Source organism: Heptranchias perlo, chromosome 25 (genome assembly GCF_035084215.1).
Source record: "Heptranchias perlo isolate sHepPer1 chromosome 25, sHepPer1.hap1, whole genome shotgun sequence".
NCBI lineage: Eukaryota > Metazoa > Chordata > Chondrichthyes > Hexanchiformes > Hexanchidae > Heptranchias > Heptranchias perlo.
In genome coordinates, this window is record NC_090349.1 from 36,561,566 (window position 1) to 36,575,699 (window position 14,134).

The 14,134-nt window shown below is 45.2% G+C and overlaps 1 protein-coding gene across 1 annotated transcript in view; it reads left to right on the forward strand.

Annotated features, from left to right (window-relative positions):
- The window catches only part of trpv4 (transient receptor potential cation channel, subfamily V, member 4), a 68,337-nt gene that overhangs the window by 34,872 nt on the left and 19,331 nt on the right, over positions 1 to 14,134 (forward strand). The window contains exons 4-8 of the mRNA XM_068006260.1: positions 6,363 to 6,661; positions 7,408 to 7,587; positions 9,421 to 9,579; positions 10,800 to 10,892; positions 13,750 to 13,823. Coding sequence (XP_067862361.1) covers positions 6,363 to 6,661; positions 7,408 to 7,587; positions 9,421 to 9,579; positions 10,800 to 10,892; positions 13,750 to 13,823 — 805 coding nt within the window. The remainder of the gene's footprint in view (positions 1 to 6,362; positions 6,662 to 7,407; positions 7,588 to 9,420; positions 9,580 to 10,799; positions 10,893 to 13,749; positions 13,824 to 14,134) is intronic.

Below are 14,134 nucleotides of genomic sequence, written 5' to 3' on the forward strand. Positions count from 1 at the left end.
AACTTGCATTTATAAAGCGCCTTTAACATAGTAAAACATCACAAGCTGCTTCACAGGAGCGTAATCAGACAAAAAACAGGCAGGATAGTGGCAGTTTAAGGGATGGGGTCACACCTTGAGTTCTAATGTATGAATATTCCTTGAAAACCTTAGTAGTAAACTTAAAATCGAACACTTCCACATCTTGTGACGCTGTAGTAAATGAAAAAAAGTTGTCTTCTATTTTAACAATCCGACTTTTCACAGCTGATGTTTTGAATCCAAGATTCTGGTAGGGAGTCTTGGCGCCTGGGAGAACATATCAGGAAATAGTGGGCAGCGCTCCCCACAGTTTTCTGTCCATTCATTTTATAGCGTTCATGCTTCCCCTAATATGCACTCCTGATGGGTGAGGCTGCTCGCTGAAAGCATGCATTCGTAATATCATCTTTTTAGTGTCTGGTTTACATTTTAGAACTTTCTGGAGACACCTTACTCAAAAATTGATCCTAAACCAAAGAGATGATAACCCTATACCTAATGGATGTACTGTGGGGCGTGTGAACATATCAGGAAATGAAAGGATTAAGGGTATTCCAAACCTCATTTTATGCCCTACTGAGGCTTGAGGCAGAAAAAATCAGAAGCTCAGCATCTTAACTGAGGGGTTCAAGTAAACTGGACCTCGAATCTGATCAGATGGTTTTCCTGCTGATTTTACATATGATGATGATGTTTTAGGCTTTGCCGTTAATGAAGGACGTAATCTAAGCTAAATTGTTCCAATATGGATCATAAAATCATACAATTCAGAAGGAGGCCATTCAGCCCATCATGCATGTGCCTGCTCTTTAAAAGAGCTATCCAATTAGTCCCCCGTTAATATTCCATAGCACTGTGAATTTTTCGTATATCTAATTCCCTTTTGAAAGTTATTATTGAATCTGCTTCCACCGCCCTTGCTTTATCAACTTGTCCTGGTACCTTCAAAGATTTGTGTATGTGAATCCCTGGTCTCTTTGTTCCTGCACCCTCTTTAAAATTGTACCATTTAATTTATATTGTCTCTCCTCATTCTTCTTTGCAAAATGCATCACTTCACACTTCTCTACATTAAATTTCCATCTGCCATGTGCCTGCCTATTTCACCAGTCTGATACGTCCTCCTGGAATCTGTTAGTATCCTCCTCATTGTTTACTACATTTCCAAGTTTTGTGTCATTTGCAAATTTTGAAATTATGCCCTGTACACCAAAGTCCAGGTCATTAATAAATATCAAAAAGAGCAGTGGTCCCAATACTGACTCCTAGGGGACGACACTGCACACTTCTCTCCAGTCTGAAAAACAGCCGTTCACCACAACTCTCTGCTTTCTGTCTCTTAGCCAATTTTGTATCCATGCTGCCACTGCTTCTTTAATCCCATGGGCTTCAATTTTGCTAACAAGTCTATTATGTGATAATAGTTAATAATAATGGATCAGATCTTCTTTCACCAGAGCAAGTGTTAATTGTATGATTTATATCAATTAGTGTTAATTGTATTCAGGTGGTGGGTATCAATTGGGGACTCTCTGGGATCCTTTTTACAGGAGAGCTTAGCTAGAGTGTGTGTGTGTAAGGGGAATCTCTGTGAATAAAGGCTTGGAAGCAACTAAAGACCAGGCTCTAGCATTCCATCCTTCACTGCATGGCTATCCAATTTTAACATGAAGTTCAGAAAATTGCTGAGATTCCATTAGCTAATTACCAAACTGATTAAAGTGGCTGATTAATAAGGAAGCGGTTTTTAAAAAGAAGTTTTAGTTTAAACAATTTCTTTCTAAGTGCTAAACAATCTAATATCTGTTTGTAATTCTGTAAAAATAATTACTGTACTTCTGTAATTGTATCCACTTTACACCTCCAGCACATACACTTACACTAACCATTGCCCAGCCTCTCATATTCACTCATGTACATAAACGTGACACAACACACTTAACGCTCCACTCTGAGACACACACAGCTCTGAGTGACGTAGTTGTGAGGAGAAGTCTTTGTAGTTGCTGTAATATGGGGTTTAATGGGTTGCCAGGGCCATCGGCGCCTGAAGTGCAGGTCTCGTGCAGCTGGCTTTAACCCCCAAAAAAATTTCCCAGTTTTACTAAAGCCAGCTACTGGGAAGAGCCATTGTCCTCTGGTTCTCAACCCTTCTGCCAATGGGAACAGCTACTCTGTCTAGACCCCTTATGATTTTGAACACCTCTATCAAATCACCTCTCAACAAGCTCAAAAGTTCATTCCACACATTGCTCACTCTTTGTGTGAAGAAGAATTTCCTGATATTAGCACAATCAATGTCATGTGACAAGATGCATATACACACACAGTGTGTGTGTGTGTGTGTGTGTGTGTGTATGTGAATCTGAGAATGGCCAATTGCCCTTCTGGCACATTGTAGCTTGTAAAGTTTGCCTTGTCTATGTGATGGGTTGGGTGGGGGGGAGGGGGGCATTTTTTTTTAAAGCCATTCCCTGATATTATGTGGGAATTCAACTCATGTTTGTTATGGCAAATGACATATTGCTTTAGGTACTTTCAACATCTGCTTTTAAGATCTATCTCTTAGCAACTGCTGCCTGCGTATTATCCTAATCAGAGATGAGAATTGTAGTATTAACTTAATGAGGTAAATAATGGATTGTTAATTTGATACCTGGCCCAGATCCACAAATCAGTGTAGATTGAAGCCAGTGAATGGTGTGAGGTTCTATAAATAACTATAAATAATTAGCACAGTTCCCTCAGCTGTCCCCATGTCTGATATTATCTCCTCTGTCACAGTATAGGTGACTACATGCACTGGTGCTTTGGATAAAACTTAATGCGATGCAGCATGGCGGTTGGAGTGACATTCTACAATACCGTGACGCCATGTGTGATCCTGCACTCCGCTGCCTGCCTGAGTGATTTTGCTGTGGGGAGTCTGGTGCTTCTACATAGAGGGAAAGTAAAATGCAAGGAGCCGGTCCGCTGTTACATGCCACCTATTGAATGTCTGAAGAACAGCATTAGGGGAAGTTCGAGTGCAAGTCCCGTACTCACTGCAGGAAGTGTGTGACCTGGGGAAACGGAGAAGAAAATGGGAGGGAAAAAGAGACAAAAAAATCGCTCCAGGATAGGGAGAAAAATATCCTAACTATCCCACTTTTGCTGCTTTTTTTTTGCCTGTGCAGATTCCCCCTACATATGTCGGTCTGGATTTTCTTTGTGAAAGCTGCCCATTTTCCTCCGGTCAAATCCCAGCTCCTGAAAATAGCCTCCAGAATTATCCTCCTCCCCTGCCCCATGGGGCATTCATTGTCCACTCAATGTCCACTCATTGCCTACTCAATGCCCACTCATTGCCCACTCATTGTTTGCCCTGTTTGTCTCCACTTGATTTCCTTCTGTTCCCATCAAAACTGTCTCATGAGAAGAATTGTAAACAATTTTACAACACCAAGTTATAGTCCAGCAATTTTATTTTAAATTCACAAGCTTTCGGAGGCTTTCTCCTACCTGAGGAAGGAGGAAGCCTCCGAAAGCTTGTGAATTTAAAATAAAATTGCTGGACTATAACTTGGTGTTGTAAAATTGTTTACAATTGTCAACCCCAGTCCATCACCGGCATCTCCACATCATGAGAAGAAAGCCTGATCCCGAATTTGTATGGACCATGATACTGGCAATTATACTGGGATCACGCCCATCAATGCCCTCCAGTGTTGACCCCGCCAGATTCTGCAGGATCAGTGGGAGGGCACCTCATTGGCATGGGCCTGGCGGGTGTCCGCACCTCTGCAGGTGTAAATGAGGTGCCCTTCAGCCCACACAAGCTGGAAACACTGGTGCCCACTGCAGTCTTGAGGGTAGGAAGTGCCCAGTTCCCCTCACCCCCCTTCCCCCCCCCACAGCACTGCCAGTCCCGTGGAGAAATTATTTTTCTGCCCCTTGGTCCCCCTTTACAAATGGGGCCTTAAAAAGTTGCCGGTTCTTCAGGGTACCTGACTGCCCAGTGGGACCCACTTGTTGCCTTCTGGAGGCTGGTATGCCTCATTGGAATGGGTATACCAGCTCCGACTTTGCGCTGGGTCCTTCTGAGGTTGGGCAAGTGGCAACTGGCAGCATAGGGAGCCCCCGGCCTCGCCCCCACTGATGTGATGGATCATGTTTGGCGTGAACGATGAATCTGCTCCAGACAAGACCCCCCCCCAGAAATTGCCAATGAAGTCCAGGACCCGGGGTATCCATTTCCAAAGCCTCCCCTTGGAGTCATGGTGGGAGTGCACTGGAAGACCTGTGGAAATTCAGGGCCCCGATATTGAAGAGGCTTTTATATTCCTTTGGCGGTGGAAGCCAAATGTTATGGAAGCTGAAGACTTTTAAAAAGTTCTTTTTGGTCATGCTCCTCTTCTACTTTTAGCTCCCGCCCATCAGAGATTTTTTGAGACAACCTGGGAGGCTGCTCAGTTTTCCTCAGATGATGGCCTGCCCCTTTAAGCAACTGCAACGAATGAAGCAGCTGAGGCCGACTGCAAATGAGGAGCGCCATTCGCTCTGAATACATAATGAACCCGGCTCCGGTAAAATAGGGTGGGGTCAGACTGGCGGCTGCAAGTCCTGCCCGGCTCCAGTTCTGGTGGGAACCCTGATGAAGAGGGTATAGAATTAGGAGCATGCAACAGGCTGCCTCCAATTCACCTTTTTAGCCATATTCTAGGAGATGTAGGAAGCCTCGGATGACCAAACAGGAATACTGGAACAAAAATAAACAAATGAGAGTTTTTAGATATATGGAAAGTTAGGGAGAATTTCTTTAAGCCAGAGAGAGGAGGATCCTCTGTTTAACATTACTGGGATCGATGTGATTATTTTCCCAACATATTCCTATATCATAAACATTTCTCTGGATCTCTGTTCCATAATGCTTGCTAGGAAATATTGCTGGGATCTGGATCCTCCTTGTATAAGGAGAGTAGTAGGGAGTGGGACATTAACTGGGATCCCACAAATGGATCAGAATTATTCCTGGATAATGATGCATTTATCAGGGCTCAAGTGGGACATTTTTAATTTAATTTTTAATGTGCTAAATGTTCTCCCTTCTAACATCTAACCATGAAGGCCCTTCATTGCCCTCACTCTGGGGGGATTAATTAGTAGACTCCACTGTATGAATTTCAGATTCACGCTGAACTACGGTGACATGGCCGCAGGCCGCCCTCCTGTTCCTCATTCCTCATGTGTGGACCCAGACAGTGAGTGTTAGTAGGCTATTTGACTATGGTGGACATCACAGCCCAGCCTCATCCTGTCAACAACTGGGGTCTGAAATCCCTTGGGGTTTCGCTGGTCTCTCGCCGGTTGTGCGGGGTCTCTGCTGTTTCTGGGTGTTTCTGGTATGCCTTTTAGGGGACGGACCCCTCTGTCCACCCCTTTACCAGGCAAAAGCTGTCAGTGGGGTGGAGCCAGGGATGGGGAGTTCCTACCCAACATTGGTACACGTAGGTCCTACTGGTGCAGTCCAGAGCAGGGAAGCAGCCAGTACTGCCAAAGAGGTGGCCCTATCCTTTACAGGAGGTGAGGGTGGGAAAGGAGGACATGGCCAGAAGGGTTGGGGGCAAACTCCTCTATGGTGGGCGGGAGTTTCCATCTGCGTGGGGCAGGCGGATGTGGTAGTGACACTTGCACCCACCTGCCCCATGTAAACGGGGAGCTCTCCCGCCGATGCTGCAAACAGTGGCGGGGTCAGCGCTGAAGGGCACCGGAGGGCAGGTGATCGGCAGAACCGTGACCGAAGGGTTTTGCAACTCCTGATGTCTGCTCATACACCACTTTCCAACTGGAGCCACTGGATAGCAATCATAGGGACATAGGAACAGGAGGAGGCCATTCAGCCCCTTGAGCCTGTTCTGCCATTCAATTAGATCATGGTTGATCTGCATATTAACTCCATCCCCCACCCCCTTGGTTCCGTAACCCTTAATACCCTTGCCTAACAAAAATATATTAATCTCAGTTTTGAAATTTTCAATTGACCCTCAGCCTCAACAGCTTTTTGGGGAAGAGAGTTCCAATCAGGAGTCAGATCTTCTTCAGAAAGGGCACGGGAATGGATGTTGTGGGAAATGGAATTCTAGTTGGGAATAATAAAGTGAACCTTGCTCTGGTATTTAATCCATGCTGTACCTGACCTGAGAGTGGCCAAAATGGAAAAGTCTTCGATTCCCCAACACTGAAGTTCTTCTTCTTAATAAGCACAAAAAAATCATCAGACAACCCCCTTCCCTTACAATTGAATTGACTAATTTCCTGCATTTCTCGACACCCATTAATCATCCTATCCTTTATCTCCTCAGGTGAATTACCCCTCTCTCTGGCTGCCTGCACAAACCAGCCTGACATCGTTAACTACCTCATGGAAAACCCAGATAAGATCGCGGACCTACGGAGACAGGATTCACGGGGGAACACCGTGCTCCATGCTTTGGTCGCCATTGCTGATAACACCAGGGAGAATACTAAGTTTTTGACTAAAATGTATGACCTGTTCCTCATCAAATGTGCCAAGCTGTACCCAGACTGTAGCCTGGAGGCCATTTTAAATAACGATGGGCTGTCGCCACTCAAGATGGCAGCAAAGCTTGGCAAGATTGGGGTAAATGAATAGATGCTTCCTTAAGACGGTTGTTTATGATATCTCTCCTGTGAATGATGTTTGCCCCAAGTATTTTTCTGAAGCCAAGGGGGGTTGGAGAAGAGAGTGGTTTGCGTTGGGGTGGCAGTGCTGAATCCAACTTTTCAATTGTGTAACAGACTATAGAAAGGACCCCAATCTGACTACATGATCTAAATATAAGTGTAGGTGGTGCCTTGGGTTTGCACACTCCTTCCAGGAGGTCTTTGTGGAATAATGGACAGGCAGACACGTCTCAGCTAAGATGTGCCTCTCCCCCCACCACCACACCCACCCAACCCCCATTTTTTTTGGTGTACGAGTCTAGTTAGACACCTCGCTGCAGAGCTTCAGATGTGTCTGTGTCTGTGTCAGCCATGGCTCCCAGGTTTCCTGGCCAATATATATCCCTCAACCAACATCACTAAAACAGATTATCTGGTAATTATCACGTTGCTGTGTGTGGGAGCTTGCTGTGCACAAATTGGCTGCTGCATTTCCTACATTACAACAGTGACTACACTTCAAAAGTACTTCATTTACTGTAAAGCACTTTGGGATGTCCTGAGGTCGTGAAAGACGCTATATAAATGCAAATCTTTCTTTCTTAGGGGAGGCATCACACTATGTTTACACTACAGCACAAACTATCTCAACTCCCTTTTGGATTTTTCCATCTAATTGTTATTGAGTCTCCAGTATTTAATGACCCCACCTTTTACCTCCAGGTTTTTCAGCACATTATCAGGAGAGAGATAAAGGATGAAAGCGCTCGTCACCTTTCCCGCAAATTTCGAGACTGGGCATACGGGCCAGTATCATCGTCGCTTTATGATCTCTCCGCAATCGACACATGTGGGGAGGAGGTGTCGCTCCTGGAGATCCTGGTCTACAATGGAAAGATGGAGGTAATTGAGTCCTTTAAAAGAAAAAAGGTCATGGCAAATTTTTGTCTCTTCTCTCCGGAAGGTGGTGACTTCTCACTGGGGTACGGTTCCATGTGTGCTGAGCATCCTCCAGTGCCTCCCCAAAGTGGGCATTATTCATGTGTGAGCTTTCACACATGAGTGTCAGTGGGCTATTCAACTGTGGAGACATCTCGCCAAACAAAATCTTCTCCTCACTCAGCATTCACGCACACAAATCTCTACCAATATATTGAGAGTAGGAAACCTCGCCAGTTTTCACCTTGTTAAATCAGGCTCAATGAGGCCAATTGTTGTCCTTCGATTGTCACTCAGACAGAAAACATCTAATTCAGCGCTGAAGTTGAACCTGGAACCTTCCTATCGTTGGGGCTCAGCTATACGCTGGGTGAACTCACTAAGCTGTCGCAGGAGCCTAATAATTACAAGCAGGGAGGTTTTGATGCAAAAATCATAGTTGCAAGGCTTGCTGGGGCTTCTATTTACTTGCAACACGAAACAGCCCATAATTACCACAAAGTGTACTAATTTGACAGTCTTAACTCAGAGGATGTGTGAGAAATCAAAATATAACACTAGTGCAGTAAGTAGACTCTCATAAGATTTATTGTTAATGCATATTGTTGGGGCAGAGTAGAACTTTGCTCTGCATCTAAATGGTCCGTACCCACCCTGGGACTGCTTGATCGCAAAGAGTGGAAAAGTGTCCTCTTCTGCAAGGAAACACATAAATGTTGGCAGGGAATCGGGGATTTTGATTCTGCTGTTTTCCTGCCTCGCAAATGCTCCAGAACGCGGCCTTCGGTCTCTTGGCTTGAGCGCGTTTGTAAACCCTGTGCGAGTCCTGCCATTGGTGGGCAATGCTTGCCTTACTGCATCCGATATGTCTGGTTCTGTGGCACCGACATCCCTCACCTTGGTGAGATCAAAAAAATTCCTCCACATAAAAGAAATCGTGCAACTGCAACCTTTCCCCCGAGGCAGCTGGTTTCCATGGGCTGCATTGTCACAGGGAGCTGTCGTGCAGCCAGCAATAGCTTCCCCAGTTCAGTCCTCGTACGCTTCCTGGTGGAACTCTTGACAACAAGGGAATTAAAGACCAGCAGAAAGGAGCTTTAGCAAAACTATTTCAGAAAATTCCCAACTTGGAAGAGAATTTTGTAAAAATCATTACTAAGAATGTACTTGTGAGTTTTATGTTCCATTTCATGAGAAATGTTGTATCCCAATTTAGTGTCCATCCCTTGACAATGACACTCCTCTTACACCGCTGGGTAAATTTTCCACTTGCACTGCTTCTGGTACAGACCCTCACCCAGCTGGGGTTCATATTGGGCAATCGTGGATGGAGGACCCGTGAGTTTCCGTATGGCTGTGCCCCTTGGTTTCCCAATGTGTGCACCTGGCAGGAGAGGTTCCACGCTGGGAGCACACACGCAAGATTTCCCAATTTCACCATTTTAAAATGAACGGGTGGAAAATCATGGGTCGAAAGTACGACGTGGGCTCCCAGAGGGCGAGGCTCCGCGCTGACAGCACGTGAGCAGAAAATGTACCTCACCAATTGGGACCGAGGTGAGATCAACAGCTGGGGACACATCCAGAAAGCACTGTTCAATGATATGGTCATCTAAATAAGTTCTCTCAATTTAAAGGGGTGCAATCTTCACCAAAATGAGAAAGTCACATCTAAATGTATCAGTTCACTGCCACGTGACATCATAATGATGAAAATAACTTATTGCTGTCCTCTCTCCATGAACAGAGTTTGCTGGTGAAGACTTTATTTGCATCTTGTCTGATTTTGTTTTCTAGAATCGCTATGAAATGTTAGCTGTGGAACCCATCAATGAACTATTTCGCGATAAGTGGAAGAAATTCGGAGCTGTGTCCTTCTACCTCAGTGTTATCTCCTATCTCACGGCCATGGTCATATTTACCCTCATTGCATATTACAGGCCATCGGAAGGCAAAGTAAGTGCGACTGGAGCCCGTCTAACAATTAGTGACCTGTCTGCTGTCTGTCTTCTTTCAATAACGCCTCTTTTTTTCCCGTGTGTCTTTTTACCTTGGATCTGGAATGCGCTGCCTGAAAGGGCGGTGGAAGCAGATTCAACAGTAACTTTCAAAAGGGAATTGGATAAATACTTAAAAAGGAAAACATTGAAGGGCTATGGGGAAAGAGCAGGAGAGTGGGACTAATTGAACAGCCCTTTCAGAGAGCTGGCACAGGCACAATGGGCCGAATGGCCTCCTACTGTGTTGTATGATTCTATGATCTGCCTGGATTCCAATTTCTGCAACTGAGAGGACAGGGACAGCAGGTTGCACTCGGTATGCAGGTTGACTGGTCACTAGCAGGCACAAGGTCCCACCCAGGCAGAATATCTCCACCTGGTTTGTCCTCTGCCCTTGCGGGGAGAGTTTGCAGCTTTCACCTGGCATTTACTTAGTCTGCCGCTGCCCAGACCAGGACGTGAGCAGAGTGGAGGACTGAACTTGTGACCTTACTGCTCCGTGGTACTAAAGGACCGATTCTCCACTCCAGGCTAAGCTTAGGCTTTTCTGCCTGGCTGTTGGTACATAGCGAGCTAACAGCACAGTGAGCTGACTGCCTGCAATTTTCTTATATGTCACCTTATATGAATAATTATCCATAGCGGCCTGTGTAGCTTTGCCCTAATGCAGACAGCTAGCCTGATGGAGGGGATGTGCAAAATCTGGCCAGCAGCTCAAATTTTAAGGGATGTGCACACTTCCAAGTAAAACGAGGACAAATATTGTTTCAGCTTTTATAAAGGTTCAAAATAAATGTTACATTTTGGGTTAATACTCCAGTACTATCAGCTGTACTTGCCACTTCGTTTACTTTTACATTACAGCAGAAATGCTGCAGTCTCAGATGTGTCACTCCACAAGGGGCTTTCCACAAGCAGTTGGAGAGGAAATCAGAGGGAGAGCCATCCTCGGATGATTGGGCCCACCCTCTGTGTCTGGTTGCACCCCACTGACTAAGGCTGCTTGGCCATCCTATTGGCTGTGGATGGTGGGCGGAATGGAGACAGGGAAAGAACAAAGCACTCAGTGCTTGCCTCATGCTTTAACTACCTCTCGGTCTCCTGTTTCAGGCCCGAGCTCTGCTCGATCACTCACTGAGGCTTCGTCAGTGATTTTCCTTTTCAAATCTCTTCCAGCCTCCTTACCAGTATAAAACAACGGTCGACTACCTGCGAATGGCTGGAGAAATTATCACGGTCGTTACCGCCATCTTCTTTTTCTTCACAAACGTAAGCTGAGAAAAATAATTTGCGAACAATTCAGTACCATTAAAGGGACGCGTTAAACGCAATGGGCAAGGACCGAGAACTAGTGATTTTGGTCCTCTAAACTATTTTTATTTATTTATTGTTATGGTTTGACAGGAAGGCTTTACAGTTTGTGGAAGGAGGGTGCACAGTGCTCCAGAACCTTACAGCACCAATGCAGTGAGCTGCAGAGCAGAGAGAACATGAATTTAGCTGCTCAGCCCCCACATGACAAATTGCATCACTGTGGGGAGTGTTGAGTGAAAACCAGCACTTCCCCATGGGCAGGTAGGGGGAATTGGAGGGTGAATTGTTCTGAGGGATTGTCCCCCATGCCTTCTAGTGGCTGGCTTCAGGGTGGCATTCACACAGGCTGGGAGGAAGTTGTATGTTCTCTCAAAGTTGGATGGTATGTGATGCGGGGAGAACAGGGAAAAGATGAGAAAATAATGGAAGTAAGAGAGAACCGTACCCATTAGCAACCACAAAAAAAACATGGTATTGTTAAGTTTGTGAAGATAGTAGTACTCTTTTGCATTTTAGATCTCTAGGCCATTCCTTGCCTAATAAGGTGGAGAAGCTGGCATGGTCCCAGGCCTCTGCTACTGCAGCTCCGTAACCAATCCCTGGGAGCCATGCAAGACAAGCTGAGGTGACTTGCCATCTGTTTTATCATCATAATTGGTTGGAAAATACCTGGTCTCCACTCACCCCACTCTTTATCCTGATACCCCTTTGATCCTGGGGAGATTGGGAGAGAGAAGGAGAAAATGTTCACCCCTTCAACTCTGTGATGCAGCGTGCTGATACACTAGTGCATGAGAGTCATTGCACCACTCCGACTGTCAGAGTTATGTTGTTCCCTGGTCTTGTCCCCTTCTCTCGAGAAGGAGTTGGCCCACCCTGGGATATGGATCCACAGGCTGTGCTCGATCCTGGAGTTACTAGAGCAGGAATCTTGGTTGAATTTGCCTCTCCTTAATCCAGGAGGGCTGCTGCTAATGAAGTGTCCAAAGCCATTTTAACTGAGATGATCAAACTTAGCAAAGATGTGGAGATGCCGGTGATGGACTGGGGTTGACAATTGTAAACAATTTTACAACACCAAGTTATAGTCCAACAATTTTTATTTGAAATCTACAAGCTTTCGGAGGCTTCCTCCTTCCTCAGGTACATTTACCTGAGGAAGGAGGAAGCCTCCGAAAGCTTGTAGATTTCAAATAAAAATTGTTGGACTATAACTTGGTGTTGTAAAATTGTTTACAAAACTTAGCAAAGACTGAGGAGCTAACCTGGGACCCTCCTTTCTTGTACAATTCAGTTTTGAAAGTTCTCTGTTAACTCTGGAATTTCCCTGGAGCAGGAAAAACAGTCACTTCCTGTCAACACACAGAACTGAAATTCCTTTACAGCTTTGAAAATATACATTTATAAATATACTGCACCTTTTCTATAACATCTTCATCAATGACTTTATTCGAAATATGTAACACTGAATATTATGAAACAAAGTTAGGGAAATAGAAGGAACCCGCAGGACATTTCTCACAATATTTGTTGAAGAAAATTTTGTTAGTTTTAAAATAAATATGTTAAATTATTTGTTTTGGGGAAGCACAGAATCAGTGGTGTGAAACCTATTGGATCGAAATGGCAGTTAAGATGTCCAAAATTTTAAAGAGGGAGGGATAGATAATGACTTTGTCCCACCAGTTTCCTACCTCCCTCTACTTTGTTGGCTCACACTGGGACAGTGCCACAGGAGCTGCCCATCTTCCGATGCCTAGTCCAAGTGGTCATTGTCCTCGACAGTGAGTCTTCAGCAAGTTACTGACCAAGGCCGATCCTGTTCTTACCCAACACCCAGACATGCAATTTCCAACAGGGGTCACTGGGTGGTGATACCCTGGCTGGTAATTCCTGCAAACAATTCTAGTGCCTCTACTGCCACGGTTAATACCAACAAACTCAACACAGACCTGGGATCACTGACCCATCAGGGGAGCTCTAACGTGACATTTAAAAGAGCGGTGTGACGAAGCAGTGCGTAGGAATGTCAATCATGACGCAGCAGGACACTTTTTTTTGTGTCATTAGTCCTCCAATGTCCCAGTCTGATTCACAAGTCCAGGGTGACTGCGGCCTGGGTGGGGGGGTGGGGGGGAGTCGCTCTGGCTGCCTGCCTCTCTTCCGCAGCCTTGTTCGTGCTCGGATGGCTCTGGAGAGGGAGCCAGTGGTGTCCACTGCTACGCTTGGGGCTTGCCCCGACCAGTGGGCACCGCAGGGAACAGAGTGTCTGAAACATTGTGATTTTGTGTTAAAAGTCTTCCTTTTTGACTGTTGCAATCGGACTTTATGTCTCAATTCTTTTACTAGTTGTTCTATTTTAAGCATCTTTCGGTTTAACTGGACCACGTGTTAGATTGTTGTATTAGTGATGCCCTTCAAAAGAGGCACTTGTGGTGCTGACTTCTGACAGGTGACACTAGGGCATCTCAGTGCCACCCCTACTGGTCCAATTAAAATAGGCCCAGTCTGACCACAGCTGTGCTGCAATGGGGCAGTGCCATCTAGAGTTGAGCTGCCTGAGAGGAGGAGAGTGAAAATCAGAAGGAACATCAATCTCCTCCCCTCTGCCCCCACCCCAGCGCTGCTCTCGCCCGCCTCCCAGTATTAGAGTAGCATTGGCAGAAGCCCAGGAGGAGCCCGTCCAACTGCTTGAAGAGAGATCACAGCTGGTGTAGGGAGACTCAACAACAATAATGGGGAAGAAAACAAATGTTTAAAATATGGCATCAGTGTGAAAAAACAAATCGAATTTTTTTTTTCCATTCCAAAGGTAAAGGATTTGTTCCTGAAGAAATGTCCAGGAGTGAATTCCATGTTCATTGATGGATCTTTCCAGCTGCTTTAGTAAGAGCTTCATTGTTTCTTTACAAGTCACCATAAAATTCAGATTATAAAGTGCTCACTTTGATAAAAAGCCTATTAATTGCACCAGAATATAAGTTACTGGCTTATACCTACAATGATAAAGGTGTGACCTAAATACAGGATTTTACAGTGGTTTTCTCTAGTACAGACAGACCTGTATTTATTTGTGTTGTGAATCATTGCTGAGAAATTCAACAGCAACTTTCAGAAGGAATTATGTATAGTTTACAGTAGCACCGCCCCTCTATCTCAATTACTTCTCAATCAAACTATCAGAAATATCATCCAAC